Source organism: Podarcis liolepis, assembly GCF_965112155.1.
Source record: "Podarcis liolepis genome assembly, chromosome: 17".
Taxonomy (NCBI): domain Eukaryota; kingdom Metazoa; phylum Chordata; class Lepidosauria; order Squamata; family Lacertidae; genus Podarcis; species Podarcis liolepis.
The window spans coordinates 9,681,085-9,698,861 of NC_139571.1; the positions used below are offsets into that span (position 1 = coordinate 9,681,085).

The 17,777-nt window shown below is 47.2% G+C and overlaps 1 protein-coding gene across 1 annotated transcript in view; it reads right to left on the bottom strand.

Moving 5' to 3' along the window:
* CNN1 (calponin 1) overlaps nt 1-17,777 on the bottom strand; it is a 40,201-nt gene that overhangs the window by 4,530 nt on the left and 17,894 nt on the right. Inside the window, exons 2-6 of the mRNA XM_083483194.1 lie at nt 11,902-12,023; nt 8,629-8,695; nt 7,592-7,729; nt 4,011-4,121; nt 1,959-2,105 (exon numbers count right to left, since the gene is read on the bottom strand). Coding sequence (XP_083339320.1) covers nt 1,959-2,105; nt 4,011-4,121; nt 7,592-7,729; nt 8,629-8,695; nt 11,902-12,023 — 585 coding nt within the window. The remainder of the gene's footprint in view (nt 1-1,958; nt 2,106-4,010; nt 4,122-7,591; nt 7,730-8,628; nt 8,696-11,901; nt 12,024-17,777) is intronic.

Here is a 17,777-nt window from a genome sequence, read left to right on the forward strand (position 1 = left end):
TCTTGGCAGAGTACCCTTATTTTTGCATTATGCCTAAAAACCTAGTTGTACAAAAGTGCTTAATGCACAGTAATCTATGAATGGTCCACAAGGGGGTGTTGCTTAGGGGGTGCCCCTTGCTCTTGTAGACAGGCAGTTATATATAAATAGATCCCCAAGTAGTAACACACGTTCCCATCTGTTCCCAGAAACTGACCTCTTCTTAACACCGCTGCTGTACTTCATGACATCTGTGACATTTCTAAGAACAGCTGCAGTGTGCCTGTTGTGCTTCTGCCATAGTGGGGATAATCTGGTGGTGTTCCACTTGGTGGGGGAGCACGCAAAACAGAGTGCAAAAGATGGTGCCTTTCCCAAGAGTCATGGGGGTTTCGGGGTTTTTTTACAGAGAAGAAGAATGTAACCCAGCAATGCAAAATATCTAACTGGGACACTGGGACTGTCTCTTGAGGATTTTACACCATCTTACTGTGTCTAAGGCTATTTTATCATCTTTTTCAGGTGTCATCAACTTTAGGCCCTGTGGCCACATTTGAAATGTTGAGAGAGTGCTCTGGGTACCACCTCCTCTGTTTCTTCCCATGCTCCCTCACGACACTTTACCTTACCCCAGACAAATCTCTCTCTCTCTCTCTCTCTCTCTCTCTCTCTCTCTCACACACACACACACACACACACACACACACACACTTTATTTTTCCATGGGGTCTGGGTAGAAGTTAGATCCAGCAGAATTAAAACATACTCTTAAATTTGGATCCCACCAAAGCCACAATCAAAACAAACCTTCCACTGGAAGACTGCATAGTATTAAAAAAATGCACCACAAAAACTTGGCTTCTCATAGATTTTTTTCCCCAAAGAAGGCCAACAAAGCCACCAATAAATTGCAGAATATATCAGTTGGTACAGAGGTGACCTGAGATTTGATGGTGGTTTTGAGAATCTCTTACAGATCCATGAGGATTTGTGCCTTGTATCCATGTGAACCATGGAAGGACTGGGAGGTACTGGATCTGTGATTTTCACAGTGCAGCCAATAGAGACAGATGTGATCTGTGATTTCGTGGTGGACAGGCTGGGTGAACTCTTGGGGAAAATGTCATTTCACGAGAATACATCTTACTGGATCCACTTTTGTGAGTGCACCTTCTGGCTGTCTGGCACTACATTCTTCTGATTTCTGCAGCACATGCTCTTTTGTCCCCTGGCCAGCTCACCCACTGCACCCTTGGTGGTTCCCTTTTTCTCTTAAAAAGGTAAAGGTAAAGGACCCTGACAGTTAAGTCCAGCTGCGAACGACTCTGGGGTTGCAGCGCTCATCTCGCTTTACCGGCCAAGGGAGCCGACGTTTGTCCACAGACAATTTTTTCGGTTCATGTGGCCAGCATGACTAAGCCGCTTCTGGCGAAACTAGAGCAGCATATGGAAACGCCATTTACCTTCCCGCTGGAGCGGTACCTATTTATCTACTTTCACTTTGACGTACTTTCAATCTGCTAGGTTGGCAGGAGCTGGGACCGAAAAACAGGAGCTCACCCCATTGCAGGGATTCGAACCGCCGACCTTCTGATCGGCAAGCCGTAGGCTCAGAGGTTTAGACCACAGTGCCACCCGCATCCCTGCCTTTCTCTTAGTTGCTCCAATTCCTATGGTTCAACTGCCCAGATGACCTCTGAGCCTTGAGAAGCACATAGAGCTAAAAAAGGGAATGAGAAAGAGTGGCACTCTTTCAGAGAGTCCTTCGGCTCTGAGCTTTTCAAGGAGGAAAAACCAAGGACCCCCTTGCCACCTCATGCTGAAGGGGGCAGTGGGCAAGGAATGTTGCACAGATACTTCGTGGGCACCAGGAGAAGTCCTTCAAGGCACCATTGCACTGATGGGGAAACCCCAGCTAGAACTAGAATACTAAATAGTCAACGCACATATTTATTCTTGTTCCCCCCTCCATTTCTTACCTGGCTAGCCCCCTTGTTGGTTCCCATCTGTAGACTGATGGTAGCTTGATCTAAAGGTTGATCTGTGCCCAACTTAGGGTCATAGAGGTGCCGACGTGTGCCATATGCTGTCATGCCCTGTTGGCTGGCAAACTTGTTGGTGCCCATCTAGGAAGCAAAAACAGTGTTGACAGTTAGACTGGTTGTTCTGTCTCCTCCAAGTCTCCCTGCAAGAGTGGTCTCCATTCAGCTACCCACAGATGGAAAGCCCCAACCCTACCCTGCCACTTAGACAATGTAGAATTCCATTTATTTCTGGTTCTGTCGCGGATTTCATCCAGATTTCAGGAAGATCTTATAGCTGGGGGGTTCCTGTAATTTGTTCCCATCACATTCCTGTAGATTATGTCTGGAATAGCCTGGCCATATTGCATCTGTAGGCAGTGTAAGGCTTCTTTTTTTAAAAAAATATGATTTTTATTAAATTTTCTTTTTTACAATTTCAGAGAAACATTTTACATACTTAAGATATCAATGACTTCCCTTCATCTCTTTCCATGGTTCATTTTGCATATTTTATATCCCTGCATATTTTACAAAAACTATACCAATTTTTTACACTGTAGCATTTGTCTTAATGCTGTCGGCGTTTGCAGCTGTACACAATTAGTTTCCATATAAGCCAGGGTTGCCATATTTCAAAAAGTGAAAACCCGGGGGTAGGGGGCAAATATTGTTTTTAGTTTTGCCCAATGTTTTTGAGTTTTCTGGTTTGTTTTGTTTTGTTTTTTTGCTTTTTGCAAAATTAATGAAGTTTTGGAGCTATTTTTAAGGAAATTCACCAATATATATACTTCCAGACATTTAAGTGATTCCACCCAGGCGCTGTTTCCAATGGCTGAATGCCGACTACGTTATGGAAATTCCAGACATATGGCAACCTTACGTAAAAGGTAAAGGTACCCCTGACATGAGGTCCAGTCGTGGATGGACTCTGGGGTTGCGGTGCTCATCTCGCTCTATAGGCTGAGGGAGCTGGCATTGGTCCGCAGACAGCTTCTGGGTCATGTGGCCAACATCACTAAACCGCTTCTGGCGAACCAGAGCAGCACACGCTGGAGTGGTACCTATTTATCTACTTGCATTTGACGTGCTTTCGAACTGCTAGGGGGACCTCAAACCGCCGACCTTCTGATCAGCAAGCCCTAGGCTCTGTGGTTTAGACCACAGCGCCACCCGCGTCCCTTATGGCAACCCTATCCAATCCCCTATTAAAAAGCATCTTTAGTATCACCTTCTGCCTCTAGGTGGCAATGCAGTGCTCATAAGCCAGCTTCCCATACATTTGTGCTATCATCTGTGTCTTTGAAATGCTCGAGTGGAATGCAGAGCTGGCCCATCCATAAAGCAGGGTTAAGCAGCTGCCTCAGGTGGCAGAAGTGCAAGAGGCAGCACCTTGCCCCACACACCCCGTCACTGTTTCTGCTGCCACTGGAATACAGTGGTACCTCGGGTTAAGAAATTAATTCGTTCTGGATGTCCGTTTTTAACCTGAAACTGTTCTTAACCTGAGGTACCACTTTAGCTAATGGGGCCTCCTGCTGCTACCGCACCGCCAGAGCATGATTTCTGTTCTCATCCTGAAGCAAAGTTCTTAACCCGAGGTACTATTTCTGGGTTAGCAGAGTCTGAAACCTGAAGCGCCTGTAACCTGAAGTGTCTGTAACCCGAGGTACCACTGTACCTCTCTCTGTCTGAGTTTCAGAGAGAGGGAGCTGTTCCAGGGTAGCAGCATGTGCAAATGGCTTTAGATAATTTATGGCTTTAGGTCCATAAGTTACCATATAGCATATATTAAACACAAAAAACAGCAACAATTTGTTGTTGGCAAAGGACAGCTGGACATATAAAAGGCCCCATTGTCTTCAGTAGCTTAGGGCCTCATCAAACCTGAATCCGGCCCTGGGCATGACTACACTAATGGTCCTTTGGGACATCCTTGCAGTTCATTTATCTTCTGTTGGGAAGAATTCCCTACTGAATAAATCAGTAGGAAGTTCTGGAGTCACATACCTGCAGCCCGATGATGTTCCGTCCTTCCTTCAGCTTTTCAGGCAGGAATTTGCGCTGATGTTTCTCAGCGTATTTCACGCCCATGTTCACCTTGATGCCTTTCGTCTTGGCCTGTAGGAAAGCGAGAGGCAGAAATCCCTTCAAGTTTTGCCCTTGCCCTGTGCTAATGCCTAAAGGGTAATGTTAAGTTGTGGGTGAACATATCAGACGACACAGCGATTCTTCAAACAGCTCTTGTTTATTCACAGGCCAGGACAGAACTGAACTGAAGGGTTCAGCCAGCCTGCTTATATAGAGCTCCAGTACAACGTAACTGTAACAATTTTCTAAAACTTTCCAATCACTGAACATCACTTTTGATCCCTTATTTGCATAACTATCTACAGTATCCCCCTGCTGGCCCTAGGTGAGAACTTCAGTACATAACAGGTAAGATGCAATTACAGATAGGTAGCCGTGTTGGTCTGCCATAGTCAAAATAAAAAAATTCCTTCCAGTAGCACCTTAAAGACCAACTAAGTTAGTTCTTGGTATGAGGTTTCGTGTGCATGCACACTTCTTCAGATACACTGAAACAGAAGTTGCCAGATCCTTCTATATAGTGAGAAGGTGGGGAGGGGTATTACTCAGAAGGGTGGTGGGAATGGGAGATTGGCAGATAGCTGAGATGAGCCTGTTGACGACTCTTAACGACTGTAATAGGTCTTACAGGAAAAGGCAAGGGGTGAGAGGGTGAGAAATGGCTTAGTCATGTATAATGGGATAAGAATCCAATGTCTTTGTTCAAACCAGGTCTCTCCGTGGTTTTAAGTTTGGTAATGAGTTGCAATTCAGCAGCTTCTCTTTCCAGTCTATTTCTGAAATTCCTTTGTAGTAAAACAGCTACTTTGAGATCTTGTATAGAATGTCCTGGGAGATTGAAGTGTTCTCCTACTGGTTTCTCTGTAAGATGCAAGTTTGTCCTCTCAGGTATATAGCAGAAGCTTCTGCTTTTCCAAGAGTGAGGAGGGCTCTGCTTTGAACTCTTGCTGAGACCAGCAGGCGGCTTTCCTTGCTCAGACCTGCTGGGCTTATTGTAGCTTGGATCGGATGGGCCAGGCCTCAGCACTTAAGAGGCTTTTCTTAAAATGAGAGGTGGTCACCTGTCCTAGAATCTCTGTGCCTTAAGTTCCAAGAGGGTGGGAATAGGTTGTGGGAGGAAAAGCTCACTTTATATTCCAGGGCTTAGGATCTTAAATTGCAGACACATTCTGGGGCTGAGCCTTGCTGATAAAACGTCGTATTTTTCCATGTATGAGACAAAGTTTTTTGACTCAGAAATCATGTCAAAAAACTGGGGTGGTCCTTTACATGGATAGTGGCGGGGGGGGGGCTGCGTGCTGGTTGGCAGGCACACAATCCCCCCCATGCCGCTGCAGGAGGTGTGTGCTCTAGGGAGTGTTTCCCAGAGCGCTGTGGGGGGAGCGGCTGTCCACTTTGCCAGCCCCCCAGCAACAACCCTCCTGGGGTGATGGCGTGCATGCAATTCCCCCTAAAAGAAAGCTCAACAACTTTGGGGCATCTCCCCTCATTTTCTTTAAATTTAGTCCCCCAAAATAGGGGGTGTCTTATACATGGGGGCCTCTTATACACGGAAAAGTACGGTAAGCTCTAGATATTGAGATGAGAGTTCCCATTGCCCACCAGTGTCAGAGAGGAAAATAAGCATTGCCCTTTAAGGGAAAGGGACAAAGACTGAGCAAACATAACAAGCGTAGACTAGTGCAGTGTTTCCCAACCGGTGTTCCGCGGCACACGAGTGTGCCGTGAGACATCGGCTGGTGTGCCGCGAGATGCCTGGAGGGAGGCGGGCGAGTCGGGCGGCGAGAGGCGGGGCGGCAGCGGCGAGGAGAGGCCGCGCCTCCTGCTGCTGCCTGGCGCTCCTCTCGCAGCCGGCAGCGCTGCCTGGGCGCCTCCGCGCGACTCTGCCTCGCTGGGTTTGGTCTCCCAGCAGAGACGGGTCACACGCGCCCCTCCCTCCCTCCCTCAGCCTGCGCGGAGGGAGAGCCAGAGAGAGGCATCGCTCCTGCGCGGCGGGAGAGGGAGCAGCCGGAGCGATGCCCCTTGAAATCTTTGCCCTGCCTTCTTCTGGAGCGACGGAGAGCCTCTTAAAACTCGTCCGTCCGCTTCTCTCCCTGCCAAGAGGCGTCCAGCAAGCCGGCTTTGCCAGCGGAGCCAGCCTTGGAACAGACCCATCCGTCAAGCGGGGATTGTGCGTCCTCCTGGACAGAGTGTAAGCAACCGGGTTTAATTTGGGTTACGCGGAACTCCAGCGCTCAGGGCGGGAGTTTAGGAAATCCAATCGGGTGGCGCCGCTCTTCCTTGGGACCCCATGGGGAAACACTGGGGACATACTTCTAAGCAAACGGGTCTACACGTCTCTCTGCCCCCCCCCCTTTAACCTTTAGCTTCAAAGCTCCGCGGATTGAACCAGCGACCTTTTGCGTGAAAAGCAGGCGCTTTGCCCCCGAGCGAGGGACTGAGGGGGGAGGGAAAAAACTTTCACTTTCGAGCGTCCCTCCCGGCGTGACGCTGCGCGCTGACGTCACGGGGCGGGGCTTTAATGGTGGTGTGCCGCGAGATTTTTTTTCAGTAAACAGGTGTGCCGTTGCCCAAAAAAGTTTGGGAAACACTGGACTAGTGCACAGCATACAGGTGACATTGCTAATGCATGTTGCTGCCATCTAGAGCTGGGCGATATATTGATATATTTTCCAAAAGTCCATATCATGAAATCCATTTCATAATTTTTGATGTGGCAATATATTGCAAAGCCTGGGGAGTGGGTGTGTGCAAAAATCACAATGTGGGGGAAACCGTGAAGCCAGCCAATGCCAACTGTGAAGCCAACCTAGCTCCATCCTCATTACTGACATTGTGACAATATCAGTACAGCCATACCTTGGATTCTGAATGCCCTGGAACTCGGACGTTTTGGCTCCCGAACGCTGCAAACCCGGAAATGATTGTTCTGGTTTGCAAACATTCTTTTGGAACCTGAACGTCTGACAGGGCTTCTGGGGCTTCTGATTTGCTGTAGGAGCCGCAATTTGGTTTCCAAACATTTTGGAAGTCGAACAGACTTCTAGAACAGATTCCGTTCGACTTCCAAGTTACAAGTGTATATTGCAATGTTTAGCTGGTGATATATCATGAAGTTGAAAACCAGCTCTATCCTTATTTCAGACATTGTGATATATCAGTATATCGTGATGTTTAGGTGGTGATATATCGCGATGCTGAAAACCAGATATCGCCCATCTCTGCTGCCATCCCATATTGAATCAGAGCCAGTGGCAGTGAGAGCCACAAACTAAGGGTCTCCTATTTGAAACTTATCTTAAGCCATGAACTCTCCAGGTGGCCTCAGTCAAGCGACTGTTCTCTTGACTTCATATACAATATGGGGATGATGTTGGCTGAAAAAATTACTGAGGACGTGTTTGTGGAACACTTTTATCGCTCTTATTAATTGCTGTTCCATCACCGCTACTTGCATTTTTACCAGGAAAAATGGGCAGCTGGGGTCCCAGGCCACTTACCATGCTAGCCAGAGCAATCAGAGTAGACTGGACTTGAGTGTGGTTCGTGTTCTCAAAGAGGTCGTTGGCTTCGAAGGTGTCGTGGGGCCTCACTCCATATTTTGTGATTGCCTTAATGAAGTTGCCAATGTTCTCCAGCTGTAAAAGAGGAGAGGCCAATGAATTATCTGCCGGGTCTTTTCTTGCCCTAGCGTGCTTGTCCAGGTGATGACTGCCTTCCACAAATACCCCATTGGCAATAGATCTGTGGCAGACAGATCTGTGGCCATGCAGATGTTGCCGGATTCTCACATATTCCCCTTCTCTGGAAAGAGCACCCTCTTTTTAGCTCAAGCCCTCTCTTTCCCCCACACATGCACATATGTTGTTAAATCAAGGCTCGCAGGAATAATGGACAAAAGTCAAAGAGCAAAATGCGATTGGGGCACGTTATTTTGTGTGATGGCGCAGAAGCCTTTTGTGGGAGATAAAGCTGATGGCCATAGAGAAAAAGCTTGGCCGAGGAACTCTTAATGCAGATTTTGATGCCTGGTGTATCATTAAAGTTTTTTTAATCAGTTCATCCTTTTCCACTCCACTTTCCAAAGCAAGTTTTGGAGAGGCAAACTTAATGAGAGATACACGGATTAGCAATGAATTAGAGGGAATGTTTGTTGGGATACTGCCAGGGAGACAAAGTCCATCATGACCCTACGTCGCCTCCGGACGTCCATCGATCTCCCGTAGACACGCAGTATCAGCAATTAGTGACACGAGGTCCAGAAATAGCTTGCCACATTCCAGACCTGATGCACGCTCTTATCAGCAGATAATGCACAGCAAAAGATGCACGCAGGAGAGCATATTTACAAGTTTATTCAGCGTTGGTCAGAACAGAGAAAAACATGACTGCCTTCTTCAGCGTCCAGGCACCGAGAAAGAGAAACGAAAGCAACAGAAAAACATAAACATCCTGTGAACAGGAAATGCGCAGACTCTGTGACTCACAAAGCCTGCTCCCTTTTAAGGTGGAACGGAAATATCCTAACAATGTTTACCTGGTGCCAGTTCTGTGTGGACTCGTTCACCTTCCTCACAGATCCAGGTTGGAGTTTGTTAATGAGGCTGAAAGACAGAAATGGGAAAAAGAAGTTTATTTCTTAAGTGTCGTGTGTGCTGCTCAGTGTAAGGATTACTTCATGTGCCATGCGCTTCTCCTTCAAGACTTCCCAATCTGCAACTCTTTTGATGCAAGAACACACCGTACTGAAGAAGTGTGCATGCACACGAAAGCTTATACCCAGAACAAAGTTAGTTGGTCTCTAAGGTGTTACTGGACAATTTTTAATTTTTTTGATTTATTCCGACATCATACTTTGGAAGAAGAAGAAGAGGAGGAAGAAGAGTTTGGATTTGACATCCTGCTTTATCACTACCCTAAGGAGTCTCAAAGCGGCTAACAATCTCCTTTCCCTTCCTCCCCCACAACAAACACTCTGTGAGGTGAGTGAGGCTGAGAGACTTCAAAGAAATGTGACTAGCCCAAGGTCACCCAGCAGCTGCATGTGGAGGAGTGAGGAATCGAACCCGGTTCACCAGATTACGAGACCACTGCTCTTCACCACTACACCACACTTTTTCTATACACAGGGAACCTCCGTACAGAAAACAGCTTGTATATGCAGCAGCCCTAAAATGTACTTATAATCACTGCTGTCAACTTTTCCCTTTTCTTGCAAGGAATCCTATTCGGAATCAGGGAATTTCCCTTAAAAAAGGAGAAACGTTGACAGCTATGCTTATAATACAATCAGCAGAAAGAATGCTCCTTGTTATATAGAAACACTGGGATCATTCCTTATTGTAGAATTGGGTAATGAATACTGCTGCTTTTCAGTTTACAACTAGATCCTCTGGATCAGATAAAGGTCTGCATGATCCATTGCTCAAGCTGTAAGATGATGGTTACAAAAAAAAAACCATAGAAAATATAATAAAACATATTAAAAAGATGAACAGCAATCCTATTCAATTGCTATATTATCTTCTGATATGTTCTTGTTTAAAACAAGGCAATTAAATTCTCTTACTACTCACAACAAAAACCTGTTGATGATTATTGCTGAATTTTCCCATTTTTGTTTTTTCTTTCCAACTATCAAACTATCTTTAGGAGGAAGACAAGTTTTTACAAATCTAGCTTGATGCTAGAGGGAAATAAGAGGATGGCAGGTGTTGCTTTCTAAGTTTGAGTGGTGTTGAGCTCATTTGTCAGAGAGATTTTTATTTTTTTTTAATATTCAAAATGATAAATAGGTAAAGCAGTCTCATGGAAGGCAGGAACAAGTCCACCTCTCTGCCAATTGGCTGGGGTGGTGAGTAGGGTTGCCAAACGACCAGGGAAAAACACCAACCATCAGCTAGGTTGTTTGACCTCTGGGCTGGTTGCCAGAACATTTTATGTAAAACCTAGCATTGCGGCTGGCCTGAAAGTTCTTATGACAGCTGGACTTTTTCTGTAAAATCCATCAACATAATTTCAGTTAGTTAGGGCTGCCACACATCCAGTTTTCCCCGAGATTCCAATAGTGAACTTTGCGTTGGGTGTGTGTGTGTGAATTTTGAGAAATTGACAAAATCTTTGGGTTTTTGCCAGCAGAACTAGGAAGTGTGTGACGTGTGTGTATCACTCTTTGCCTTTTTCGGTCAATTTCCCATAAAAAGCTCAACTTCCTTTTAAAATGTGGCTCTTTATGGGGGGGGGTTGTTCTTGGGTTATTGTTCTTAATTTGATATATGATTTTATATATTGTGATCTTTTCTGCGAAACGCCCTGAGACCTCCGAGTATAGGGCAGTATATAAGTTAAACAAACAAACAAACTTTTGTGTCTGGATTTTTACTTCTTGAAACATGGCAACCCTACATTAATGTTCATGCTTCAGCTGTGTAGCTTATTTGCAGAGTCAGGCCGATGACCTCAGAGCAGCGTGTCATCTCATGTGCTGCAAGGTTTGTGTGTCTTTTGTCCTTAGGTAAAGATAAAGAGACCCCTGACCACTAGGTCCAGTCATGGCCGACTCTGGGGTTGCAGCGCTCATTTCGCTTTATTGGCCGAGGGAGCCGGCGTACAGCTTCCAGGTCATGTGGCCAGCATGAATAAGCCGCTTCTGGTGAACCAGAGCAGCGCACGGAAACGCCGTTTACCTTCCCACTGGAGAGGTACCTATTTATCTACTTGCACTTTGACGTGCTTTCGAACTGCTAGGTTGGCAGGCGCTGGGACAGAGTAACAGGAGCTCACCCCGTTGTGGGGATTCGAACCGCCGACCTTCTGATCGGCAAGCCCAAAGCTTTAACCCACAGCGCCACCCGCGTCCCGTCTTTTGTCCTTAAACATCCTGCAAAGACATTGAGGCAGGGTGGGAATTTGGCAAGGGGACTGCTCTTTCACTGTCTGTCACTAGATCCAAGCATAAGCTTGGAACATGGTGTCTGATCTTGTGACTGGGGCCGGCAGATAAGCACACTTTTTGCCACTTACAGAGGAACTCAATGATACATTAAAACAAATGGTCCATCAACAGAAGCATTTCTACGTGACCGACAGAACAACCTCCCTCTCCTCTTTCTATGCGCTGCTCTGTGGGTGCTCTTGAGCCTCCTGAGCCAACTGGGAGCCTACTGGGCACACGGGACGGGCAGCCCCAATGCACTAGTGAAAGTCCTTGTGCCTTTGCACAGGCTCCCACTAGTGGAACTAGGGAATCAGCTATACGGAAGCCAGAGTGCACAGAAATGCCATTTACCTTCCCACCGCAGTGGTACCTATTTATCTACTTGTGATGGTGTGCTTTCAAACTGCGAGGTTGGCAAGAGCTGGGACAGAGCAATGGGAGCTCACCCCGTCGGGGGGATTCGAACTGCTGACCTTCCGATTGGCAAGCCCAAGAGGCTCAGTGGTTTAGACCACAGCGCCACCCACGTCCCAAGAAGCGTAGGGTGTGCTTCACAGAGGCAGGATCTGCTGCCCCTTCCAGTTACCTGAAGTGTGATGTCCTGAGGCAACTGCCCCACCTTGCCTCATGGGTGTGCATTATTCAAACCCACTATGAACTCTCTTAAACTGTTGTCTCTTGCCAGCGTTGGGCACCTTTTCCCTGTAGGTTACGTACTGCTTGGTCCTGTCATACAATTTGTCTATCATAACAACAGTTGCAGGTTCTGGGTGCCAGGGTGTGGGTGGTGATATTCTTTGGTGCCAACCCTTCAAAAAAGCACCCAAGACTCGTGGAGGTTACCAGACATGTCCCCCACCCCTAGTTCCTTACTCGCAAAGGATGACTCCATCTTTCAGACTTTCCATAAAGTTTTCTCCGATGCGCTTCCCAGTCAGCTCCTCAATCCATTGCCGCAGTTCGTGCTCCTTCTGGGGATCGTATTTTTGTGCTAGCTGTAGAGGAACAGAGTTTGGAATTAGGTCCAATGCGTGGTGAAGCTCTGGCCACTAAAGTGATGCTAATGTCCAGCCTTTTGATCATGTTTGCACCTGCAAATGACAGCAGACCTGGAAAGCCTTTTTTAGCAGAAGGCTGCAATCTCCATTCCAGGGAAGGGCCTGTTAAGGCTTGCAAGGGATTAGGAGAATTAACTGAGGATAAGACAGTCGATGGCTACTAGTGATGATAGCTACATATTACGTTCAGTATCGAAAGCAGCATAGCGCTGAATGCAATAGGGAGTAAACAGCAGCAAGAGAGGACTATCGCCCTCACAATTCCTTCTCGTGGGGCTTCTCACAGCCAATCTTGCAGGTGGTCACTGTGGGAAGGAGCAGGGGAGGACCTTGGTAATATGGCACCCAGCGTGAGGCCAAAATTTGACACACAAACACTCAACCCTTATGCTGCCTTCCCGAAGCTGGCTCAGCAAGGTGCTGGGCTTTGGAAAGGAGGTGCAAGGCTCTGGCAGGGTCCTAGAGCCCTCTCAGCTCCTTCTCAAAGTTGGACATGGACTAACTAGGCTTTGGGAGGGAGGTGGGAAGGTGCCTTTTTGGCTCAGCACCCTGTAAAAGGTAAAGGTAAAGGGACCCCTGACCATTAGGTCCAGTCGTGGACGACTCTGGGGTTGCGGTGCTCATCTCACTTTATTGGCCAAGGCAGCCGGCGTTTGTCCACAGACAGCTTCTGGGTCATGTGGCCAGCATGACTAAGCTGCTTCTGGTGAACCAGAGCAGAGCACGGAAACACTGTTTACCTTCCCGCCAGAGGGGTACCTATTTATCTACTTGCACTTTGACATGCTTTCAAACTGCTAGGTTGGCAGGAGCAGGGACTGAGAAACGGGAGCTCACCCTGTCATGGGGATTCAAACCGCGACCTTCTGATCAGCAAGTCCTAGGCTCTGTGCACTGTGCACCCTGTGCTCTGCCCTAAATCCACCTCTGGAAACAGAATGTTAGACTAGATTGGCCCCCTTTGGTCTGATCCAGCAGGGCCTTTTATGTTCTTAACTGGCCAGAGGTGGCCTCATTGTTTACTTTGAGAAGTAAGGTTCATGTACAGCTAAGGAGTAATTCGGATCACGATGAAGCATTATGGTCAAGATCTGCTCATTTTCAACACCAAGGAAAGGCAAAATATTTGCACAACATTAACAAATCAATATTGCATGCAATGCTGTATCCAAATGCACTCATTTCTGCCTTAAATCGTGGTATCTGCACACTTTAACTCTGAACTTCTTAAGTATGTTCAAGCTAGTTTCTATGCTGCAACAAGGAGTTGTGAAACTGAAGCTGGCTTTCGTTTCTTTGCTAATTTTCTATATACAGGGGAATTCCTGCTAACTGGGGTTCCATTCATGACCACTGCACGTCAGTCCATTCCGATCCGGTTCACCCCATTCTGCCCCTGCCCCACCCCCCTTTTAGTGCCAAAAACAGTGTGCACATCAGCGGTCATGTGCTTGTGGTCATGCACAAGTGGGAAGGTGCCTGTAGGTGTGTGCGCACACACACACACACACTTTTCAACGATGGGGTGCAAATTGTTTGGTATGTTGGTTGCACTTCTGTTCTTTGGAATGCCTGTACCTCGGATTGCGAACGCTGCGGGTTGCGCGTTTTTGGGTTACGGACGCGCAGAACCCGGAAGTACCAGAACGGGTTACTTCTGGGTTTCGGCGCTCGCGCATGCGCAGAACCACCAAATCACGTCACGCGCATGCCCAGATGCGGTGCTGTGGGTTGTGAACGTGCCTCCCACACAGATCACGTTCGCAACCCAAGGGTCCACTATAATTTTCAGGGGTGTTTAATGGCGACATATTTGGAAGTCCAGGACAAGGCCAATGGTGGAAGTCCAAAAACGTGGCACCCTTACAGACCCACACCACGAACAGAGAAGTGGCTCTGGCAAGATGTCACGAGATCTTGCTCAAATCTCGTGATATCTCAAGAGGGCTCCACAAGTTCTTACTGGAACCTGCCACTGCTGTCTTCACGGGTGCCAGCATGCAACTCAGGTAAGAGAGGCTTCAGTGGGGCCTTCACCTTTTAATTTCACTGCAGGTGGTGAAATAGGGCAAACCCCACCCCCCAGACCAAGACATGGAACTGGAATTAAGAAAGGGATCTTCTAATTTTCTTATTAGTTTTGATTGCAAGCTGTCTAGACATCTAAAGTCAAAATTTGTCTTAAACCATGGTTTGATAGGAAAGGATTTGCTCCTCTCTGCTGCCCTCCTAGCACATAGGTCTCTATTCTGCCCCTTGTGAGCTTGGTTCTCTCTAGTCGGAGTGTTTGTTTCAAAGAAAACCAAGGTTTAATTCTGGCTTGCTGATCATAGTGGGTTGAAACGAGGCAAGGCATAATATAGCTTCTTTGAGATGTGCCAGGATGGGAGACCGGGAGCACGTTCATGAGCAAACCACATTTTAAGACAAACCTGACTTCTTGTGGTGTACAAACCTGGCCAATATCCTGATTTTCTGCTACCCACCCCTGGCAAAATATTGTCCCAACGATGTGTGCGTAAGATTGCAACCATGGTTATCTTATCATGGAATATGAGGAGGGTGACAATGCCTATTTCACCAAAGACTTTGGTTCTGTGCACACCTCAAAGCAAGCATGTACAGATAAGGCTGCAAAGTCCATCAAACTTTTTTTTTTTAAGTTAATGGTAAGTTTGTCAACAACACATTCTGTTTTTGAAGGCAACATAGAACAAACTGTTGCAGACCTAATGAATATAGTGTTCAGCAAGCCGAGCAGAGCTTGCAGCAATGTGGAGTGGTGTCCGACAGGAGGATGCTCTGAAAGTGATCATTGATAGTGGATATTACCTGCCTGAATGTCTCTATTTTCAACTCTGTTGGACTGTATGTTAATGCTTTGGAAACTTATACCGACCATAGAGAGCAACGAGTCACCAGTATTTGGGTTTTTATGTACCTCTGGGAAAAGCAACCTTGGCGCCAGCTTGCCTCTTTATTTGGAAATGTGCTTGCAAACCAGGTCCTGGCATTCCTTCTAAGGGCTTTTTCAGCCCCCCAAGCAACTAGGGTCTTGGATTCTACTGGCCCCATGGGAGTGTGCTGCCTGAGTGACAGGAGAAAGCTTCAAGGAGTTTATGATCTGCTGGTTTGTGAAAAAATCCATGACGATATCTCAGCCACTCTCTGCCAGCCCAAGAAGCCAGATGATTAAGCCATTAAAACCAAAACCGCTGCAGCGACCGTCATCTGTGCTGCCCTTGTAGGTTTTTTATTTAAAAAACGAATCTCCCAGAGCAGGCAGGATCACAGGTCTCATCCCTGCTTCAGTCTGGCAACCAGCACATGGAGAAATCTCATGCAGTTTCTCTAAGGTAAAGGTAAAGAGACCCCTGACCATTAGGTCCAGTCGTGACTGACTCTGGGGTTGCGGCGCTCATCTCGCTTTATTGGCCGAGGGAGCCGGCGTACAGCTTCCGGATCATGTGGCCAGCATGACTAAGCCGCTTCTGACGAACCAGAGCACCGCACGGAAACACTGTTTACCTTCCTGCCGGAGCGGTACCTATTTATCTACTTGCAATGTGATGTGCTTTCGAACTGCTAGGTTGGCAGGAGCAGGGACCGAGCAATAGGAGCTCACCCCGTCGCAGGGAATCGAACCGCTGACCTTCCGATCAGCAAGTCCTAGGCTCTGTGGTTTAACCCACAGCGCCACGCGTGTCCCACGCAGTTTCTCTACCTGGCCCCAAAAGGGATTCCAAAGGATGGTCCAAGGGAAGGGAATCCTCCCTCTGCTAGAAAAAACAAAATCAGGAATTTGTGGAAGCTAATGTACCAAATAAGGGATGCGGGTGGTGCTGTGGTCTAAACCACTCCAGCGAGAAAGTAAACGGCGTTTCCGTGCGCTGCTCTGGTTCACCAGAAACGGCTTAGTCATGCTGGCCACATGACCCGGAAGCTGTATGCCGGCTTCCTCGGCCAGTAAAGCGAGATGAGTGTCGCAACCCCAGAGTCGCCTGCAACTGGACCTAACGGTCAGGGGTCCCTTTACCTAATGTACCAAATGTGCATACAGAAAAATAAGGTCTTTATGACCTATTTGTGACATAAGGCCCCCATTAGGAAGCCCCCTCAATCTATTGTGCTGACTCTACATCCTTCTTTTAGTTACGCTAGATAGGGTGCTTCTGGCCCTCAGCTCCTCTTGACTTTTGGGGTCTCTTCCCACACAGTTTTCAAGTCCTCCACCAAACCCACACAGTTCCTTCCTTGGAGCCTGGGTGAGCTTTAAATCCCTTCCCCTTAGAATATGAACCCTATTTCATGGTTATCATGAAATCATCTTTCAATCATCACACCAAGGGCTCATCACTTGTGCTGTGCCTAGAAAACATGGTTCCAAGCAGTTTTGCGCTTGACCCAAGCTTTCTTGGCATGAATAGTCTGGGGGAAACCAAATTGCTGTTTGTTCCAATTGAGTGATAAAGAGTGATTTTCCCCTGGGTGGGTGGGTGGGTGGGGGAGGGAGAGAGAGGGGGAGGCAGAGATAGGGGGAGAGAGAGAGAGAGAGAGAGAGAGAGAGAGAGAGAGAGAGCAGCGAGAAGTGAGCTGAAATATACTTGGAGTCGAGAGTGGATTTCATGCTCTTTATTCAGCTCATAGTGGTGAAGAGGAATGGAAGTTCCCCCAGAATGTCTGCTTTATATACATTATTACACAATAGGCCCCACGTGATTGGCTAATTCCAGGAATCTCCTGTAGGCCAATCAGGTTGCGGATTCACTTCCACCTGGAGCTGGATTGGGTGGCTCCTGTGGACCAATTCTGGGTCCTATTGTTCTAGGACCAATCAGACTGCTGAATTCTGAATCCTATTGTTCTAGGACCTATTCAACTATTCAACTCAATACATAACGAGAGCTAAGTGTGGATATGACCTAACTTGTCCAAACAGTGGCAAAGGCTTCAGGTGTCACAATACAGTGGTGCCTCGCAAGATGAAAAGAATCCGTTCTGTGATTCTCTTCGTCTAGCGGTTTTTTTTGTCTTGCGAAGCAAGCCCATTGAAGGATTAGCGGATTAGCGCTATTAGCGGCTTTTAGCGGCTTATCTGCTGATCGGATCAGCTGATAAGCGGCTTAGCGGCTTAGAAAAAGGGGGGGGAGGGAAAAAAACCAGCAGGAACTCGCAAGACATTTTCGTCTTGCGAAGCAAGCCCATAGGAGATTCGTTTTGCGAAGCACCTCCAAAACGGAAAACTCTTTCGTCTAGCGAGTTTTCCGTCTTGCGAGGCATTCGTCTTGCGGGGCACCACTGTATAGATTGTATCAGTTTGGTTTGGTCCATCTTAAACCCCAAGAAACTGAGGAAGAGCAACCTGGGTTATATATCCAGATGTAACAAGTGAGTGCTTCTCTCTTTCACGCCAGGCTTTCCCGCTGCTCAAAATCTTCTGTGAGCTTCTTTTTGGCACATAGTGGGGTGAAGTTTCAAATGCCTGTATTTTCCTTCCCACTGGGTTTAATTCAGTGGGGAGAAAGGGGCACGATTTGTATTAGAAAAGTTCCCTTTGTGATTTTTTGATCCAGATTGCAGCTTCCTGCAGCTGCTGTAGGTTACTTTGAAACAACAACAAAACCCACAATGACTTCAGGGTAAGCATTCCTATGACGTAATCTGATTGATGCCAGCCAACGCAGCAGCCAT